Source organism: Hemitrygon akajei, chromosome 1 (genome assembly GCF_048418815.1).
Source record: "Hemitrygon akajei chromosome 1, sHemAka1.3, whole genome shotgun sequence".
Taxonomy (NCBI): domain Eukaryota; kingdom Metazoa; phylum Chordata; class Chondrichthyes; order Myliobatiformes; family Dasyatidae; genus Hemitrygon; species Hemitrygon akajei.
Window position 1 is genome coordinate 40,993,313 of NC_133124.1, and position 22,583 is coordinate 41,015,895.

General features: G+C 41.7%; 1 protein-coding gene across 2 annotated transcripts in view; it reads left to right on the forward strand.

The window, feature by feature from the left end:
* ca8 (carbonic anhydrase VIII) overlaps window positions 1–22,583 on the forward strand; it is a 71,073-nt gene that overhangs the window by 15,120 nt on the left and 33,370 nt on the right. For both annotated transcript variants that reach the window (XM_073051139.1, XM_073051046.1), the window contains exons 4-6: window positions 673–797; window positions 11,219–11,314; window positions 20,840–20,902. In XM_073051139.1, coding sequence (XP_072907240.1) covers window positions 673–797; window positions 11,219–11,314; window positions 20,840–20,902 — 284 coding nt within the window. The remainder of the gene's footprint in view (window positions 1–672; window positions 798–11,218; window positions 11,315–20,839; window positions 20,903–22,583) is intronic.

The following is a 22,583-nucleotide window of genomic DNA, read 5'->3' on the forward strand; positions in this document are numbered from 1 at the left end:
GTCCTAAACTTCCCCATCATGGGAAACTTCCTTTCCACATCTACTCTGTCTAGGCCTTTCAACATTCAAAAGGTTTCAATGAGATCCCTCTTCATCCTTCTAAATTCGAGCAAGTACAGACCCAGAGCTATCAAACATTCCCCATATGATAACCCTTTCATTCCCAGAATCATCCTTGTGAACCTCCTCTGAACCTGCTCCAATGCCAGCACATCTTTTCTTAGATGAGGAGCTCAAAACTGTTCACAATATTCAAGGTGAGGCCTCACTAGTGTCTTATAAAGCCTCAGCATCACATTCCTGCTCTTGTGTTCCAGACCCCTTGAAATGAATGCTATCATTGCATTTACCTTCCTCACCACCGACTCTACCTGCAAGATAACCTTTTGGGTGTTCTATAGATATTCACTCATTTGAGGTTAGCACCTGTAATTTGGATAAAATTGCCTCATGGGTGTCTCTGAGGCAATGCACCTAATAAAGCTGTACTTTCTTGTGTAATGCAAAAATAGACGTCAACTTTCCAGCTGGGGTTTTCAAACCCACAGAGACCTCATGAATAAGATGAGCAAAAGTGGAGAATGATGCAACTGCGTTTCTCACCAAATGTGTCCAAACAACTTAACTGCAAATTAAAGCTGCATTTTATTTTAAATTACTTTTCTATTGCAGTTTTGACTGGCGGTCCATTGCTTGGAAATCATGAATATGAATTGCATGAAGTTCGATTTCACTGGGGTAAAGAGAACCAGCGTGGTTCTGAGCATACGGTTAATTTTAAAGCATTTCCTATGGAGGTAGGTGCTACACCAAAAAGGATATTTGTGAATTGTTTGTGCAATTGAGTTTACTATTTCGGAAGTTTATTTCTTTGCAGCCAAAAATAAGAAATATTGCCTCTTCCTGAAAAGAAGTTTGGTACATTATAATATACAATTAATTTTCTTTTGATTGTTGACACTCATTGTGCGGTCCTTACCAAGTGGCTCAAAAGAATATTTGGATTAATAAACATGAGAAAATCTGCAGGTGCTGTAAATCCAAAGAACATTCAAAATTCTGGAGGAACTCAGCAGGTCAGGCAGCATCCATGGAAAAGAGTAAACGGAAAAACAGGACTTCATCAGGATTCTTTATTCTTTTTCTTTGCTGCCTGACCTACTGAGTTCCTCCAGCATTTTATGTGCGTTATTTGGATTAATACTTCGTTTAGTGTTGTGCGATGTATTTTTCAGTTGGTAGTGAGAAACTGGACGCTGCATCCTGAATAGCTTTGCATTATGTTGGAGGCAGCCTAGAAATGTAGATTAATACAACATAAAACTGTATATGTACAAAACATTCCGTTTTCCTTTCATAAACCCATATTCCAAATATACATGCTTCCATGCTAACAGTCCATAACTAACTTCACATTTCCAAAGGTTCAGTCTTTTGGGTAGCGCTCTGTTTCTGTTGGGATAGCGCCACTGAACCTGTCGAGTGGCATCAAGTTTGGCAGGTGCCTTGTCAATGATAAAATTCTTGTTGTGCCTCTGGACCTGTGGAATGGCATCAGGTTTGGTAGCTGTCTTGATAAAACTATGTTCTCGGTTTCCTGTGTCATGTTGCTGTCAGTGACATGATCATCACTGTAAAGTCTGGTAACTGTAATACACACAAAATGGTGGTGGAACACAGCAGGCCAGGCAGCATCTATAGGGAGAAGCGCTGTCGACGTTTCGGGCCGAGACCCTTCGTCAGGACTAACCGAAAGGAAAGATAGTAAGAGATTTGAAATCTCTTTCAAATCTCAAATCTCTTACTATTGCAGATTTCCTCGTGTTTGCTCTGGTAACTGTAATGTCTTGTTGGATGTAATTGACTCAGGTGTGTTCTTCGGTTGAGCATTCAGTATCTGGTCCACATGATGTCTCCATGTCTGACCTCCAACATCCACTGTGCACATCAGTGCTCCACTTCTTGTAGCTATCCTACTGGGTGTCCACCTGTCTTCTCGGTAATCACGTGCTAAGACTTCTTGTCTAATCTCGAAGTTCCTTGCATCTTCACTGGGCAACTAGCTGAACTGTTTATTCTGCACTTCCCTCTGTAGATCTGGTTTCAGGAGGTCTATGTGAGATCTCAAATTCCTGTTCACGAACAGTATTGCAGGTGTTTGATTTGTCGTCATGTGAACAGAGTTCCGATTCACAAAAAGGAAGTTGTCACCTTGTGCAGTAGAGAAATGTCCTCCTTTTCCATTGCTTTAATGTACTTCTTAAAGGTTTGGATAAACCTTCCAACCCATTTGTTGCTGGGTGGTGAAGTGTCAGATGCCATTTTTCTTCATGAACAGTTGAACTTCTTCTGACGTCATTTGTGATCCGTTGTCACTCACAATTTGTCCTGGTAAGCTGTTTCTGGTGAAGATAGTCCTTGGAGACAGCCTTTGCTGAGATGGTTGACTTCATTGGTATAACCTCTACCCGCTTCAAATGAGCAATCAGAAACATGGAGCCAACGAATGGCCCAGGAAAGTCAATGTGTGCTCTTTGCCATGGAGATGACAGCCGCAGTCACTGGTGTAATGGTACCTGTGGGAGTGCATTTTGAACTTTTTGGCATCCAGAGCAGGTTTTAGCCAAGTCTTCAATCTGTTTATTTATTCCCGGCCACTACACATAGCTCCAGTTGATACTCTTCAATTTAGCTGTACCCAAGTGTCCTTCATGCAGATCTTTCAACACTCTTGTGGACAGTTTAGAGGGAACCACAACATGAGATCTGACGTATTGACAGTTGGTCTCACCTTGCTGAGCACTCTAGATACATAGGGTTACCATGAGCTGGCCATCCTTACATGGTGATTTCATAGACCTTTGACAACGTTGGGCCATTTATTGTTTCCCTTTGTATTTCAGAACTTGTTACTGGTGACTAGTCCTCCAATTGTGCGTGGAACACTTCTGCTGGGTCACAGTATGAAGACTTGTCTTGTTCAGTTGTCAGTAGTGGATGATGTGACAAGCCATCACCATTGATGTGTTGATTGGTACCCTTGAACTTTATGTCATAAGAATGGGCTCCTAGGAACAGTGCCCAATGTTGTAACTGGGTAGCAGACATCACTGGAATTCCCTTCCTGGGATTGAAAATAGACACAAAGGGCTAATGATTTGTCACTAGCATAAACTTCTGTCCATTGTGATAGTGGTAGAACTTCTTTATTCCCCAAACTAGACCAGGGCCTCTTGGTCGATCTGTGCATAGTTGCATTTAGTGCTCATCAGTGATCTTGAAGCAAACACAATCAGGCGTTCAGACCCATCTGTCATAATGGGTTACAAAGTGGCTCCAGTGCCATAAGGGTCACATCACACACCAGCCAGATGGGCAGGGATGGGTCATAATGGGTGAGCAGTTCATTGGATTGTATTAATCTCTTTGTTTCCTGAATGATCTTTCACATCTTTCTGACCATTCCCAATTTGATCCTGTCTATAACAATGTGTTCAATGGACGCAGCACTGTAGTAATGTTTGTGGAAAAGCTGGTGGTAGCAGTTTACAAGGCCCAAGTATGACCCGGGTTGTGACACATTGTCAGGTTTGGATGCCTGTAGCACTGATTCAGTCCTCTCTTGTGCCTTATGTAAGCCATGCTTGACAATAATGTCCACAATATGAGATTACATTCTTGACAAACTCACATTTCACTCTCTTTGCACACAGCCCACACTCACTCAGCCTGGTAAGCACTTTACCAGAGCTCTGGAGGTGCTGTTCTTCATCCTTGCCAGTCACAATGAAGACATCAAGGTAACGTTGTGTTCCTGGGATATCTTGGAGCACTTGGTCCATTGCTCTTTGTCAAATTGCTGGAGCTGATGCGATGTCAAAGGCAAGACAATTATACTGGAATAGTCCCTTCAGAGTGTTGATTGTAGGAACTTCCTGCTTGACTCCTCAGTCTCCACTTGCAGATAGGCTTGTGACAAATCAATCTTTGAAAACCTCTCCCCACCTGCCAAAGATGCAAAAATGTCTTCTATTTGTGGCAGGGGATACTGCACAGTACACAGCAACCGGGTTGACACTCACTTTGAAATCCCCACAGATGCGAACACCTCCGCCCTTCCCTTTCTTGATCACCGGGACAGTGGGCATGACCCAATCACTCCACTCAACCTGGGAAAGAATTCCAGATGCCTCCAAACTCTGATGCTCAGCGTGTACTTTACGACGTAGTGCATAAGGCACGAGACACACTTTATGGAATATTGGTGTTGCCGTTTCATGCAGTTCAATTCTGGCCTTAATTTCTTTGAGTTTACCAATCCCCTTCTCAAGCATCTTCTCATTAGCATTAAGCAGCTGTGCCAGTCTCCAGTTAGTGCTACCATTTGGGCTACTGTTGCCCGTTGATTCACTGAGAGCTTTGATTGAGTGCCAGTTTAGTTGTATTTTTCTCAACAATCATGTCTGAAAAGTACTGACATCCATACATCACATTTACTTTCAGTTTGCCTTTGGGGAGACTATTTTGCCAGTGTAAGTCTTTAGCAACACTGAGATCTCCTAAAATGGTATCTTAGAAAACTATCTGTTGTAGTGAGCCTCTGTAGTTATGGACAAAACTGTATCCAGCTCCATTTTCAGTTTTACACCGGACATATCTGTTGTGCTCTAGATGATTTTGTGATCTGCTTCAGTTATACTATGCAGTTCGAGGCATGGCAGTTCACCTTTGTCAGACTCTACGTTGTCTGATTCTGTTTTACAATTGGTAAGTTTACACATTTGCCTAGTTTTGTGTTTGAGACTTTTCACTTGGTGGTGCTTCTGTCTGTCTTCACACTCTCTCCATGTGACCTTGTCTGTGACTCTTTCTGCAGACTTTTTCTTTGAAGCTACAGTCATTTGCAACATGGGAGGATTTGTCACATTGATAACATCTTTGGCTTTTTGTACCAGTCAGGGACATTTTGTGTATTTTACATCTAACTCCTTTTCTGTAGTTCTGTTGCATCCTTTGCTGCAGTCTCTAATGATATTGCAATAGTCAATGTTTGTTCTAAGGTTAGGTTTCTTTCTGCCAGTAGCCTCTTTTGAGTGCTTTGACTGTGCCTGTCCCTTAATGCATCAGAAAGTCCATCTCTAAAGTCACAGTACTGGGAAAGCATGCACAGTTCTGCAATGTATTCAGAAAGGCTTTCATCTTTTGTAAACATGGTTTTGGTTCCTTTGGCCCTTTGTGCTAACTTCTTAACCTACTCTAACATCAGTCACCCCCTACCCTCCCACATAGCCCTCCATTTTTCTGTCATCCATGTGCCTATCCAAGAGTCTCTTAAATATCTTTAATATATCTACCTCTACCCTGACAGCCCTTCCATATATCCACCATTCTGTGTAAGAAAAACTTACCTTTGACCTCCCACCTACACTTTCCTCCAATCGTCTTAAAATTATGCCCCCTTATATTAGGCATTTCTGTGCAGAGAAGGAGTCTCCAACTGTCCATTTGATCTAGACCACTTATCTTGTACACCTCTACAAAGTCACCTCACATCCTCCTTCACTCCAAAGAGAAAAGCCCTTCGTTCACTCAACCTGTCCTCATAAGACATTGTCTCCAAACCAGGCAGTATCCTGGAAATCTCTGCCCCATCTCTGAAGCTTCCACCTCCTTCCTAGAATGAGGTGACCAGAAGTGAACACAATACTCCAAATGTGGTCTAACCAGGATTTTATAGAACTGCAAAACAGTATCTCGTGGCTCTTGAACTCAACCCCTGACTAATTTATATCTTGCTGTGTTCTTCAATAGCTCTTTGCACTGTTTTCTTCTCCACCAATATTTGTGTTATCTGTGAAAATACTCGTCAACAGTGTTATCCAAGTCATAGATTGGTAACGTACTAACATTATATGCATTGTTAATAATTGTAGCCTTAGCGCCGATTGCTGTGGAATGCCACAGGTCATGGACCTCCAGCCAGAATAACACCCTTCCACTGTCTTCAATGGGAAAGCCAATTCCGAAGTCACCATTGGATCCCATGTTTCAGCCTACCATGAGGGATCTTGATTAATGCCTTAGTAAAATTCATATATACAACATCCGGTAACCATCACCCCTCCCATCTACCAAATTCATTACCTTAAAATTCATTGTGGTTTGTAAGAGCCTGTGCAAGGCCATTCTGATTGTCCTTAATCAGGCCATGTTTTTCAAAATGCACGTAAAATGCACAGGTACACTGCAAGGCTGTGTGCTCAGCCCCCCTGCTCTACTCGCTTTACATATATTTCTGTGTGGCTAGGCACAGCTCCAAAGCCATATTCAAGTTTGCTGATGACACACTGCCGTTGGCTATATCAAAGATGGTGATGAATCAGCATATAGAAGAGAAATTGAAAATCTGACCAACTGGTGCCATAACAACAGCCTCTTACTCAATGTCAGCAAGACCAAGGAGCTGATTATTGACTTCAGAAGAAGGAAACAGAGGTCTATGATTTAGTCCTCATTGGAGAATCAGAGGTGGAGAGGATCTGCAACTTTAAATTCCTCAGAGTTAATATTTTGGATGACTGTTCCTGGACCCAGCACATTGTGCAATTATGAAGAAAGCACAGCAGTTTCTCTACCTCCGTAGGAGTTTGCAGAGATTCAGCGACACTTTGACAAACTTCTGTAGGTGTGTAGTGGAGAGTATATTAACTGGCTGCATCACAGCCTGGTATGGAAACACCAATGCACTTGAATGGAAAACGCTACAAAAGTAGTGGATATTACGGGTAAAGCCCTCCCCATCATTGAGCACATCTACACCAATCACTGTTGCAGGAAAGTAGCATCCATCATCAGGGACACCCACCACCCAGGACATGCTCTCTTCTCACTGCTGCCATCAGGATGATGGTACAGGAACCTCAGGACTCCCACCACCAGGTTCAGGAACAGTTATTACCTCTCAGGTATCAGGCTCTTGAACCAAAGGGGATAACTTTACTCAACTTCATTGAAATGTTCCCGTAGGCAATGGACTCATTTTTAAGGACTCTTTATTTTCTTGATATTTATTGCTTGCTTGCTTGCTTTATTTATTTATTTATTTATCTATCTATCTATCTATCTCTTTATTTATTATTCTTTCTTTCATTTTGTATTTGCACTATTCGTTACCTTTTGCACACTGATTGAATGCCCAAGTTGGTGTGGTCTTTCAGTGTTTCTATTATGGTTATTATTCTATAGATTTATTGAGTATGCCCACATGAATCTCACAGTTGTATATGGTGGCATATATGTACTTCAATAATAAATTCAATTTGAACTTTGATCCTTTCTAAAAACTTGTCTACCTCTGGTGTGAGTATCTCTAGCCTGTAATTATCTGTATTTTCCTTCTTGAGCAATAGCCTACCCTTCAGATTTTGTCTGTTTACTAGAGAAATCTTTGTCAAGACCCAAACAAGTGCCTGTTTTGATAACTGGGTATATCCATCTGGCCTTGGGGTATTATCCACCTTGATGCCCTTTAAAAGACCCGATATTACCTCCCTCCTGATCTCAATATGCACAAGCGTGTTATGTGTCTCAGTGCTCTCAGTATACACTGGGGGAAAAAAGTAGCAAAAAGTACTCACACAGTATCATGCCTACATCCTCTGACTCCAGGCATGAATTTCCTATATTCCTGAGTGGTCCTACGAGAAGGTGATCACTCTGCTAAATGTTAGCAGAGAGGTGCAGTGAGTAGAATTACTTCCTTACAGGTGCAGCCCTAGTTCAATCTGACCTTTTATCAGGCTCTCTGGCACTTGCACACTGTATGATGATATGAGTTTTCTCCAGGTGTTCCAGTTCCTCCTACATTCCAAAGAATTTGGTACACAAGAAAATAGGAGCTGCCAGTCCCCTCATTCACTGTGACCACAGCTAGTGTTTTCTGGACTCAAATCTCTTCTCTGCCAGTTCTGCTCAACCCTCATTTCATTGACGGGGTGATAGAGTAGCAAAGCATGTAAATGGTTCCTTCAGCCCAGTATCCATGCCCATCCCTTACCATGCTGTTGGAGCATTTCTGTACAATGAGTTTTATTTAAAATCTAAACTGGTCACAATTGTCTCTAAAAGTTTCCTACCTGTGTACCTGCCTCATGTCTTTTAAATGTTATTGTACCTGCCTCAACCACCACCCTTCACTTGGAAAAAGTTGCAATCAGGTCTTTTTTTGAAATCTTTACCCTCTCACCTTAAATTTTTGTGCTCTAGTTCTTGACTTTCTTTCTCTGGTACAAAGACTGTGCATTCATGTATCTATACATCTCATACACCTCTATAAGATCACCCTTCTGTCTTTTACCCACCGAGGAATAAAAGTCCTAGCCTGCTCAACCTCTTTCTAGAGTTCAGGCCTTTGCACCCTGGAAGCATTCTCATAGATCTTCTTCGTTCTGTTTTCAGCTTAATGCTGCCTTTTCTATAACAGGGTGACCAAAACTGTACATGGTACTCCGGTTGTGACATAACATGTGTCTTGTTCAGCTTCCATACTCAGTGCTCTGACTGATGAAGGCCAGTATGTCTTCTTCACCACCCTGTCTACGGGTGACACCACTTTTGAGGATCTATATACTTGTACTCCTAGATCTCTGTTCTACAGCATGCCTCTGCACTCTATATTTCACTGTGAAAGTCATACCCTAGATGGACTTCCCAAAATGCAGTATCTCACACTCATTTATCATAATCCATTTTGATTACAACTTAAAAAAAAAAGAACAGGTTAGTATGGATCATCCCCTTCTAAATAAGTTGACTGCCACTAACTCGGCTTTTGTGCAAATAATTTCAAATTTACGCCAAATAAATAGTTTTCTTGGCTATAAACATGGCTACCTCACATAACCCATTTATCCAGCTGATTTTTCAAATATTTGTCCATCTCCACCTTAAATATATCTAATGATCTGGCCTTCCCCACCCTCAGGGGCAGGGAATTTCAGAGCCTCACTACTCTCTGAGAAAAGGGACTTTGCTTTGAATAGACCAGCCTCCTATTTTGATTTGTGGTGGTGGGGGGGTGGTTGGTGTTTGATGGCAATGTAGAGAAAATTAAGTGGAATTAATTTCATGGGCACTGACTCAGTGGACTAAAGGGTATGTTTCTGTGCTAGATGACTCTAACTACTTTAAAATGGTTCGCAGAAGCCAAGAGTAGTCAGTATAGAAATGTGGAAGGACTAAGAAAAAGATCATTATCTTTCTTCCTATTACAGTATAGTTAGTAAAGGGCATGGACTACTGACGTATAGATTTACTTCAATAGATTGCCCATTCATACAGCATGACCTCTCCAAAACAGGTATGCCAGATATTTGCCGTGTCAAATCAAAGTATTCAAGAGGTTTAAATGGATTCAATGCAAGAAAATCTCCAAAGGTGGAGCAAATTAAAAAAGTTGAAGGACATCTTTGAAGTACTTTGAAAGAAAACAAATATTAAGCCACCATTCAAAAGGCTCATAAAACAGATACTGGCAGGCTCACTCCTCTTTAATCTTTCTCCTAGTCCACATAGCCAAGATAAGTATTTATTTGGAGTAAATTTGAAATTATTTATGCAAAGACTGAATTAGTGGAAGTCCACATGCATTTAGAAGGGGATGATCCATACTAACAATTTCATTTCTTTTAGAAAGTAGTAATCAAAATGGACTACGATGAGACTCATTATTTATTTCCCAAATGAAATACGCTAACATTAAGATGATCTAAAGCATCCACTCTTATCATAGAAGGAAGGCTTAATTGTTTCAGACTTAAATATTTAAGACTATTTAAGCTATCTTTGCTGGAGGATGTCAGCAGAGAATTGCAGTGCTTCTACAAGGCTCACAAAATGATGAAGCTGATGGTATTATCATCACAGCCTTCCCAGAAGATTGCACAGGGCAAACATGCTGGGATGGGATCAAAGTTGCATTCATATCGGTTCATTCTGTTTGTTATTCTCGATGATCTGTTTTGTGCGAGGGAGGGTTGATGGGGGGGGGCGTGGTTTGGGGTTTGCAAGTTCTAGTTTCTTTTTCTTTCTGTTGTGGAGGAAACTGATGTTTTTCTTTCAAGATGGCACCTGCGTATAATATTCCTGGTTACCCAGGTTCTCTGCATTTTTGATGTGGACTTGGACCATAGACTTTTTTTTCCCAGTCTTAATAGATTTTTATATTCTGTGTTTTTCGCCCAATCTTTCTTGTTTTTGTTCCAGTTTTGTTCATTTTGTTTGTGCAGGAGGAGGGATTTGGGGGTTGATGATCGTGCTGCCTTTCGTTTCTTTTTTGGTTTCATGGGTACCCAGAGAACTGAAGAATTTCAAATTGTATGCTTTGATAACAAATGAACTTTTGAATCACTTCTATGGGTTTCTCTATTTTATGACGGTCTGGAGAAGGCAATCTCAGAGTTGTATTCTGCATTCATGCTTTGATAGTAAAATGAACCTCTGAATCTTTGATGTAGTCACAGATGAGTGTTAAGGAATATTAGCATATGAAGGCTACGTGAATGTATGTGACTGTCACTTTAGTGTTAAACTCTTAAACCACTTAGGCTGGAGATTATTGACATGAATTCTGCTGTCTTTTTGGAAGTGATGTCTGAATTTCCTTTTCCTATGATTGTTGAATTTCTTTTCACAACTTATTGCCATATGTGGGATTGTTGCATTGACAGTGATGGCATGAACACATTTTTCCCCCACTGCCTTTTGAAATGCCTGTGTTGCTTATTTTCAGACAGCCTGCTTGCTTTACTATGCTCATTCCCCTGTGAAAACACTGGGTCTCTAAATCATGAGCAGATGTGTTTTCTGAAAGAATCTTCTTGCTATTTCTGGTTGTTATGTATTGAACTTGACCCTTTGAACAGCTGCAGTGGGTCACATTTTTCACTGATTTACCATGAGTTGGGCTGCAGCATGAATGAAATACTAACATCTGATTCTGTTGTGTTCTGGCAACAAATGTGACACAGGAAAGTCAGGGTTATTTTTGTTTCCATTCTGTATTAGTATCCTTTCATCCGAGTACAAGATTTTTAATTTGTTTCTTCAGACCCAGAAAATACTTTTAAAATTATGATTAACTTAAGGTTTCCAAATTCAGATATCTTGTTTTTTATAACAAAAATTATTTTCTGATGTGTATAATATCTATATTTTTCAGCTTCATCTTATCCATTGGAACTCAACTTTGTTCAATAGCATTGATGAGGCCATGGGGAAGAAAAATGGAATCGCGATCATTGCTTTGTTTGTTCAGGTAAATATTGTTATAATCTTTTTTCACAATGCGGATACTCTATGGCAAAGCTAAGATGTTTAATGACCATTTCTGATTGCTTTTGATAGTGTCAGTGAACTGGCTTTTTGAGTAGTATACTTGTGTTGAAATAACGGCCTTTTTATGGAGTTCCAGAGTCTGGATCCAGTGCTGAATGAGGAATGATCACACATTTTCATGCCACAGTGGTGTGTGACCAGGAGGGGAGCGTGCAGCTAGAGTAAGCGTTCACTCATGCTAGGGTCAAGAGGGTGTCCAGGAGGTATAAACTAAAGTAGTGACTTTAATGTCAGTCCATGGCCTCCTCTACTGTTGCGATGAGGCCACACTCAGGATGGAGGAGCAACACCTTCTATTTTGGTTGGGTAGCCTCCAACCTGATGGCATGAACAACGATTTCTCAAACTTTTTGTAATTGTCTCCCCCTTCACCATTCCCCATTCCCATTTTCCTCTTCTCTCACCTTATCTCCTTACCTGCCCATCACCTCCCTCTGGTGCTCCTCCCCCTTCCCTTTCTTCCATAGGCTTCGGTCCTCTCCTATCAGATTTCCCCTTCTCCAGCTCTTTATCTCTTTCATCTATCAACTTCACCCCTCACTTGTCTTCCGGTTTCACCTGTCACTTGTGTTTCTTCCTCTCCTCTCCCACCTTCTTACTTGACATCTCATCTGTTTTTCTTTCTCCAGTCCTGCTGAAGGGTCTCGGCCTGAAAAGTCGACTGTACTCTTTTCCACAGGTGCTGCCTGGCCTGATGAGTTCCTGCAGCATTGTAGTGACTTTAATATCTGAGGTGTTTTTGTATTATCTTAACTCTGACCTTAAACTTTCCATAACAATTGTATTCTTAATTTGTGAAGTTCCCCAAGAAGTGTTTTGGTTTCTTTATGTCTGTTCCAGGAGAGGATAGTATTCAAAGAACCTGCTCAGATTGGTGAAGAGCATTACCGACAGAAGGTTTCCTGGTACAAAGGGATCATGAGATCTTCCATGACTACAGTCAATACCTCCTGATGAGGTTGCTAAGCTAACTATTGAGTGCAATCTGCAAATGCCTGCAAAGCTAGCAGATCCTTGATCTGCTCCTATGGGCTGAAATAAAAGTGGACTATATTTTCTGTTTGAATATGGAGCTTGAATGCCTTCCCGAGTACCGATGGAACTGAAAACTAGGGTATGGTGTAGATTTCAACTCAGTGAGGATTCTCAGGTTCAGCCAAACATGTGTAGATATTGCATATAAGAGAAGTTTAGCCATCAACAAAGATTCCTGTAAACCCTAGGGTGATGAAATCTTGGATGATATGCCTTGTATGCCCCTCCTAGTTGGTCCTTGTGGCTGCTTGTGACGTTTCTGTCACCATGTCATCCAGCAAAAATAGTTTTGTTGTAATTATTAACAATATATGTTGCTTTGTAGTTAGTTTTAACATGTCCCAGTGCAATGTAAAATAAATTTGAATTCTCGAGAATGTGACATTGGTTGACTATATTTATAATCTGTCAAACCGGATGGTGTCTCACCTCAAAAAATCAAACTTTACTCAGCCTTGTCATACTTGGCACTATAGTGCACATGATGTTAGGAAGCAGCAGTCCACATGGCCGAGAGGAAGAATAATTACGAATACAGATGCAACTTCTGGTGAGGAATGAATGCAAACAGGGGGTAAAGTGAAGTTTTTTTTCTGTAGGTGTGTTAAGTATGGGAAGTTAGGGAAAAGGTATTGATTGGATAGTAACCAAGGCAAAATTTTGCATACCAGTATATATAGGGTAAATGACGTGAAAGGAGATTCTTGCCTTAACACCTCTTGAAACATCACATGTCTTTTTTCTTCTGCTATGCCCTATTATGCTGTGGCACATCTTACTGAACCTGCTCGTCAGATTCTGTGTGCAAATTATCATGAGCAATATGACTAAATGAAAAGCTTAATTCTGCAGCGATTGACAGTTTGCCCAAAGGCATTTAGAATTGGGTCAGAATTTTTGTAGATGATGGTCAAGTATAGCTATGGAGACTTGGGTATTTAAACTAAAACCCAAAGCCAAAGTTTGCAATTTTCTGCAACCTGCCTCATTTTCCCTTCAACCCAGCCTATCTCTCACCTTATTGTTGGAATACTTCTGCACAATACATTTTTTAATGTTTGTTTCATATTTTCCTTCCCTCACACCATCATTACCGAGAGACCTGTGAAAAGATTACTTAGCCTTGTAACTGTTCTGTTGTTACTAATATATTTGACTAAAGAATGGGTAAGGGAAGAGCTTCCCTCCTGGCTTCACTGGAATAGTAAGTATGTAGATGAATATATTTAAAAAAGTTGAGTGTAAATGCATGATTATTGCTTCTGAACTCCATCTAAAAGTTTCTTTAGTCTTTAATCTGGATCATGGGGATCTCTTCTTGGGAAAGTATGACCTGTACAGAAAGGGTGGATTACATCTGAATGTTAAGGGATCAATATCCTTGTGAGCAGGTTTGCAAGAACTGTTGGGAGGTTTTAAACTAAATTGGTGGGGAGTGGGGGAATGGTTACCGGAGTGATAGTGGGTTGGATAGGGCAGTTGGTATACTAGTTGATGCAGTGAGTAGTGAGACTATGATGAAGGACAGGCAGATGTTAGGGCAAAATTTCAGTCAGTGTGATGAGGTGAAGTGTAACATGGGAGCAAAATCGAGAAAAGGTGATGAATACAGCACTGAAGCTGTTATATTCGAATGTACACAGTATATGGAATAAAGATCTTGTAGTGCAGTTAGAAATTGGCAGATGTCACGTTGTGGATATCACTGAGATGAAGCTGATAGAAGCCCAAAGTTGAGAGCTTTACATCCAAGGATACACCTTTAATCAAAAGGACAACCAGGTGGATAGAGGGGAAAGGGAGGCTCTGCTGGTAAAAAAAATAACCTTAGAAAGAGGTGGCGTAAGAACAGAAGATGTATAATCTTTTTGCATTCTACATCCTTTTGCATTTGTACAGGGCCCTGGTGAGACCACACCTGGAGTATTGTGTACAGTTTTGGTCTCCAGGGTTAAGGAAGGACATCCTGGCTAAAGAGTAAGTGTAGCGTAGATTCACGAGGTTAATCCCTGGGATGTCTGGACTGTCTTACGCAGAGAGGTTAGAGAGACTGGGCTTGTACACACTGGAGTTAAGGAGATTGAGAGGAGATCTGATTGCAACATATAAGATTATTAAGGGATTGGACAAGATAGAGGCAGGAAATATGTTCCAGATGCTGGGAGAGTCCAGTACCAGAGGGCATGGTTTGAGAATAAGGGGTAGGTCATTTAGGACAGAGTTAAGGAAAAACTTCTTCTCCCAGAGAGTTGTGGGGGTGTGGAATGTACTGCCTCGGAAGGCAGTGGAGGCCAATTCTCTGGATGCTTTCAAGAAGGAGCTAGATAGGTATCTTATGGATAGGGGAATCAAGGGATATGGGGACAAGGCAGGAACCGGGTATTGATAGTAGATGATCAGCCATGATCTCAAAATGGCGGTGCAGGCTCGAAGGGCCGAATGGTCTACTTCTGCACCTATTGTCTGTTGTCTATTGTCTATCTTTGTGGGTCGAGTTAAAAAATTGCAACAGTAAAAAGACATTGATGGGAGCAATATACAGGCCCCCAAGCAGCTAGGTTGTGAGATATAAATGAAGATGTGAAAGAGCAAAGGCATGTAATAGGGCAATGTTATGATGGTCATGGGGAATTTCAATATGCAGACAGATTGGAAATATCAGGTTAGTGCTGGATCCCAAGAAATGGCATTTGTGGAATGAATACGAGATGGCTTTTTAGAGCAGCTTGTGGTTGAACTCGCTAGGAGAAAGGCAATTCTGGATTGTGTTGTGTTATGAACCAGATTTGATTAGAGAACTTAGGGTAAAAGAGTCTCCTAGGAGACAGTGATCATTATATAGAAACATAGAAAACCTACAGCACAATACAGACCCTTCAGCCCACAAGACTGTGCTGAACATGTCTCTACCTTAGAACTACCTAGGCTTTACCCATAGCCCTCTATTTTTCTAAGCTCCATGTAGCCATCCAGGAGTCTCTTAAAAGACCCTAATGTTTCAGCCTCCACCGCCGCTGCCGGCAGCCCATTCCACGCACTCACCACTCTCTGCATTAAAAAACTTACCCCTGACATCTCCTCTGTACCTACTTCCAAGCACCTTAAAACTATGCCCTCTCATGCTAGCCATTTCAGCCCCGGAGAAAAGCCTCTGACAATCCACACAATCAATGCCTCTAATTATCTTGAACACCTCTATCAGGTCGCCTCTCATCTTCCATTGCTCCAAGGAGAAAAAGCCAAGTTCACTCAACCTATTCTCATAAGGCATGCTCTCCAATCCCGGCAACATCCTTGTAAATCTCCTCTGCACCCTTTCTATGGTTTCCACTTCCTTCCTGTAGTGAGGTGACCAGAATTGAGCACAGTACTCCAAGTGGGGTCTGACCAGGGTCCTATATAGCTGCAACATTACCTCTTGGGTCTTAAACTGAATCCCATGATTGATGAAGGCCATTGCACCGTATGTCCTCTTAACTGCAGAGACAACCTGCTTTGAGTGTCCTATGGACTCAGACCCCAAGATCCATCTGATCCTCCACAATGCCAAGAGTCTTACCATTCTGCCATTATATTTGACCTACCAAAATGAACCACTTCACACTTATCTGGGTTGAACTCCATCTGCCACTTCTCAGCCCACATTTGCATCCTACCAATGTCCTGCTGTAACCTCTGACAGCCCTCCACACTATCCACAAGACCCTCCCCACCTTTGTGTCATCAGCAAATTTACTAACCCATCCCTCCACTTCCTCATCCAGGTCAGTTATAAAAATCACAAAGAGTAGAGGTCCCAGAACAGATCCCTGAGGCACTCCACTGGTCACCAACCTCCATGCAGAATATGACTCATCTACAACCACTCTTTGCCTTCTGTGTGCTAGCCAGTTCTGGATCCACAAAGCAATGTCCACTTGGATCCCATGCCTCCTTACTTTCTCAATAAGCCTTGCATGGGGTACCTTATCAAATGCCTTGCTGAAATCCATATACACTACATCTACTGCTCTAACTTCATCAATGTGTTTAGTTACATCCTCAAAAAATTCAATCAGGCTCGTAAGGCACGCCCTGACTTTTGACAAAGCCATGCTGACTATTCCTAATCATATTATGCCTCTCCAAATGTTCATAAATCCTGCCTTCAGGATCTTCTCCATCAATTTACCAACCACTGAAGTAAGACTCACTGGTCTATAATTTCCTGGGCTATCCCTACTCCCTTTCTTGAATAAAGGAACAATATCCGCAACCCTCCAATCCTCCAGAACCTCTCCTGTCCTCTTTGATGATGCAAGTATCATTGCCAGAGGCTCAGCAATCTCCTCCCTCGTCTACCACAGTAGACTGGAGTACATCTCATCAGATCCCGATGACTTATCTAACTTGATGCTTTCCAAAAGCTCTAGCACATCCTCTTTCTTAATATCTACATGCTCAAGCTTTTCAGTCCACTGCAAGTCATCCCTACAATCACCAAGATCCTTTTCCGTAGTGAATACTGAAACAAAGTATTCATTAAGTACCTCCTCTATTTCCTCCGGTTCCATACGCACTTTTCCATTGTCACACTTGATTGGTCCTATTTTCTCACGACTTATCCTCTTGCTCTTCACATACTTGTCGAATGCCTTGGGGTTTTCCTTAATCCTGTCCACCAAGACCTTCTCATGGCCCCTTCTGGTTCTCCTAATTCTAATATGATAGAATTCAACCTGGAGTTTGAGAGGGAGAAGATAAAGTCAGATTTATCAGTATTATAGTGGAGTAAAGGGAATTACAGAGACATGAGAAAGCAACTAGCTGAAGTTGATCAATCAATGATGATGGCAGAACTGAAATGGCTGGAGTTTCTGGAGCAATTCAGAAGGCTCAGGATGGGTACTGTACATCCAAAGATGAAGATGTGTTCTAAAGGGTGGATGAGACAACCATGACTGATAAGCTAAGTCAAAGACAGCATAAGAGCAAAAGCGAGGGTATCTAATAGAGCAAAGATTAGTGGAAAGTTAGAAGATTGAAAAGGTTTTAAAAACAAACAGAAGGCAACTAACAAAATAGTTATAAGAAGTGAAAGATGAAATATGAAGGTAATATAAGTGGATATTGGACTACTGGAAGATGATGCTGGAGAGATAGTAATGGGGAACAAAGAAATAGCAACAAAATTTAAAGAAGTATTTTTTATTATTCTTCACTGTGGAGGATGCTTACAGTATGCCAGAAATTCGAGAATGTTAGAAACATAGAAAACCTACAGCGCAATACAGGCCCTTCAGCCCACAAAGCTGTGCCGAACATGTCCCTACCTTAGAAATTACCTGGGGTTACCCATAGCCCTCTGTTTTTCTGAGCTCCATGTACCTGGCCAGGAGTCTCTTAAAAGACCCTATCGTATCTGCCTCCACCACCGTCACCAGCAACCCATTCCACGCACTCACCACTCCCTGCATAAAAAAACTTACCCCTGACATCTCCTCTGTACCTACTTCCAAGCACCTTAAAACTGTGCCCACTCATGCTAACCATTTAAGCCCTGGGAAAAAGCCTCTGACTATAAACATCATCAATGCCTCTCATCATCCTGTACACCTCTATCAGGTCACCTCATCCTCTGTCGCTCCAAAGAAAAAAGGCCGAGTTCACTCAGCCTATTTGCATAAGGCATGCGCCCCAATCCAGGCAACATCCTTGTAAATATCCTCTACACCCTTTCTATGGTTTCCACATCCTTCCTATAGTGAGGCAACCAGAATTGAGCACAGTACTCCAAGTGGGGTCTGACCAGGGTCCTATATAGCTGCAACATTACCTCTCGGCTCTTAAACTCAATCCCACGATTGATGAAGGTCAATGTACCGTATCCCTTCTTAACCACAGAGTCAACCTGCGCAGCAGCTTTGAGTGTCCTATGGACTCAGACCCCAAGATCCCTCTAATCCTCCACACTGCCAAGAGTCTTACCATTAATACTATATTCTGCCATCATATTTGACCTACCAGAATGAACCACATCGCACTAATCTGGGTTGAACTCTATCTGCCACTTCTTAGCCCAGTTTTGCATCCTATCCATGTCCCGATGTAACCACTGACAGTCCTCCACACTAACCACAACACCCCCAACCTTTGTGTCATCAGCAAATTTACTAACCCATCCCTCCACTTCTTTATCCAGGTCATTTATAAAAATCACAAAGAGTAGGGGTTCCAGAACAGATCCCTGAGTCGACCGACCTCCATGCAGAGTATTACCCGTTTATAACCACTCTTTGCCTTCTGCGGGCAAGCCAGTTGTGGATCCACAAAGCAATGTCCCCTTGGATCCCATGCCTCCTTACTTTCTCAATAAGCCTTGCATGGGGTACCTTGTCAAATGTCTTGCTGAAATCCATATACACTATATCTACTGCTCTATCTTCATGAATGTGTTTTGTCACATCCTCAAAAAAAGCAATCATGCAGTCACATCCTAAAAAAATTCAATCAGGGGGGCATAAATGTGTGTAGTTGCTATTATCAAGGAGCAGGTGCTTGTGAACCTTAAAGACCTGAAGGTAGATAAGTCACCTGGGCCAGATGGAGTACACTTCAGAGTTTGAAAGCTGAAGAGGTTGTGGGGGCATTAGTAAGAATCTTTCAAGGATCACTGGGTTCTGAAATGACTCTGGAGGACTGGAAAATTGCAAATGTCATTCCACTCTTCAAGAAGGGAGAGAGGTTGAAGAAAGGAAATTATAGGCCAGTTAGCTTGACTTCAGTGGTTGGAAAGATGTTGGAGTCCATTATTAAGCGTGAGGTTTTTTAGTAGTTGAGACACAAGATAACTTAGGCACAGAGCATGGTTTTCTAAAGGGGAAATCTTGCCTGACAGATCTGTTGGAATTCTTTGAGGAAATAACAAGCAGCATAAAAAAGAAAAGTCAGTGGATGTTTACTTGGTTTTCAGAAGGCCTTTGACAAAGTGCCATACATGAAGCTGCTTAACAAAATATGAGCCCATGGTATAACAGGAAAGCTATTATTAGCATGGATAGAAGATTGGCCAACTGGCAGGAGGCAGAGAGTGAGAATAAAGGGGGCCTTTTTCTGGTTGGCTGCTGGTGATTAGTGGTGTGCCATAGGGGCTGGTGTTGGAGCCACTTCTTTTCACATTGCATGTCAATGATTCGGATGAAGGAGCTGATGGCTTGGTGGCCAAGTTTGCACACAATATGAAAATAGCTGTAGGGGCATGCTGTGTTAAGGAAGCAAGGAGTCTTCAGCAGGACTTAGATTGGGGACATGGGCAAAGAAGTGGCAGATGGAATATGATGTAGGGAAGTGCCTGGTCATGCATATTGGCACAAGGAATAAAGGAGTGGACTATTTTCTAAGTGGGGAGAAAATTCAAAAACCAGAGGTACAGCATGACTTGGAATTCCTCTTGTGCTTGATTCTCTAAAGGTTAACTTGCAGGTTGAGTCACCGGTAAGGAAGGCAAATCCAATGTTAGCATTCATTTTGAGAGTACTAGAATACAAAAGCAAAGGATGTAATGCTTAGACTTTTTAAAGCATTCATCAGAATGCTCCTGGAATATTATGAGTAGTTTTGGGACCCTTAGCTAAGTAAAGATGTGGTGGCATTGGAGAGGGTCCAGAGGACGTTCACGAGAATGATGCCAGGAATGAAAGGTTTAATATTTGAGGAGCATTTGATGGCTCTGGGCCTGTACTCGTGGGAGTTTAGAAGTATGAGAGGGGAATCTCAATGAAACATTGAATATTGAAAGGTCTGAATAGTGGTTATGGAGTGGATGTTTCCTATAGCGGGGGAGTCTAGAACCAGGGGGCACAGCCTCAGAATTGAGAGATGTGCATTTAGAACAGAGATGAGGGTAAATTTCTTTAGCCAGATGATGGTGAATCTGTGGAATTGATTGCCATAGGTGGCTGTGCAGGCCAAGTCATAGGTATATTTAAGGTTCTTGATTAGTCAGTGTGTCAAAGGTTATGGTGAAAAGGCAGGAAAATGGGATGAGAGGGATGACAGATCAGCCGTGGTGGAGGGCGGAGCAGACTCAATGGGCCGAGTGTCTAATTCAGCTTTTGTGTCTTACGGCCTTGTGTTCCAATCCATGATGTAGTTGTTTTGGTTTTAAAGCTAGCATCTGCATGGCAACTTAATAAAATGCATTTTATTTCTAGTCAGTGACCTAGTGTTTAGTTCGTTACTGATACGTGGTGACATACTGTAGACAAAACAAATGAAGGACGAGATTTAGGTTCATTACATGCAATATACAAAAATCAATGGAATATGTGAATATACGGCAGTTCACTTGTGGCTGTGTGAATGTCTTATGTTTTATTTACTTACATTTTCTCGCTGTTTTATGGTAAATGTGTACTTTTATTTGACACAGATTGGAAAGGAGCACGTGGGTCTAAAGGTAGTCACGGAAATCCTTCAGGAAATTCAATACAAGGTAAGCTGTAAATTACCTTCCTGCCAAAAGAACAAAAATATCTTGTGATATAAATTAGACAGAGGAGGTCAGTGCAGGCAACCGGGGTTTATGAGTGCAAATATGAAAAAGGAAAGTGGCATTTAATTGGGCAAGGAACAAATTATGTAAAAGGAGTTGACATAATAAAAATCCGGCTTGAACGATGTAGGTCACAGAGCCTACTGCTGTCTGGAGAAAGAGCATATTTAACTGGCTCTGCTTTGATTTCAATAATTTTACTGTGTCTTATACTCACAGTAACAAACTCATACATAATTCACTGAGCACAATGGAGTATCTGCAGTGGCTGCTCATCAGTTTGCTCTTTCTCAGGCCACAGTAACTAGCTTCCACTGAAATGGCAAACGATACACCAGAAAGGAATACAATCTGCTGCACATCAATTTTATCTTGTTTTTCTTATTCCTCTGCAGCCAAAGTGTACTTCTGAGTATAATCACATTTGTGATATAGGAAATGCAACATTTGATTTGTCCACAGTCATATCCTAAAAATCAGCAGTGAGCTCATTACCCAATGAGCAGAATTTTTTTGTTTAGTGGTGTTGGTTGAGCAGAAAATGTAACCCATGCTATCAAGGATACACTTATCTAAGAGGACAGATTACTTCTTGATTTGATGCCTTATGTAAAGAACATCGTCTCTGACAGTCAAGCACTCAGTCAGTATTTTGTGTTCAGAACCCAGGATCACAGAACAGAAGTTTTCTTTAATGGGACAGGATATGTTTTTTCAAGATGGCACTGAGCTGTGGTCCCCATTGAGACTGTGGCTCAGACTTCGTTGGTTTTTAAGTTCATAGGGATGGTTCTGGGGACGGAGAGAGGAGTTAGGTTTAGGGCCAGGGATGTGTAGAAGTTAGGGGTCAGAACTCCATTCCACATTCCGTGTTTAAAGGCCAGGGACATGGACGGGTGATGAAGAACGTCCTCAGACCAGACCTCTGCTCTGCACTCAAAGGCTTTGCGAGGCACAAGCGTAGGTGCATCCGGATTTTGTGTTCCCATCATTGTCTTGTACAATGGTCAGTATTGAAAACTGGAATCCGAAAGTCGTTTGGTAGTCTGGAAGTTGAAGCCTGGGGTTTGAAGGCTGGAAGCCTGTCCTGGAGTTGAAGAACTGTGTGTATATCTGTGTGTATGAGGGAGGAAAGGGGCTTGTTTTGCTGTTGTTGTTTTGTTTGTGTGTAGTTTTGTTGTGTTCTGTGTTCTGCTGAGCATGCTGGTGCCAGAATGTGTGGTGACTCGTCGGGCTGTCTCCAGCATATCCTTGGGTTGTGTTGGTTGTTACTGCAAATGGCACATTTCACTGTGTATGTCGATGTTCACATGATAATTAAATCTGATTCTGTGAAATGGGACTTAAACCTACAGCTTCATCACTTGAAGTGGAAAAATGTTTAGCAACAGCGGATGCTTATCTGCCATAAAGTGCTACAGACAACTCCATTCCAAGAAATATCATATTCATCCTGCAACTAGTCATTTCCTTTATGCTTACACTGGGGAAGTACCTAGTGAGATAAACTTGCATCACGTGCTGGAAGACTTGCTGCACTCTCCTAGCAAAAGAAATCATTGGATTGGAGAAAAGTTATTGTTTTTGTGGGGCTAAATAAGTGTCTCTTCACTGAACAAGC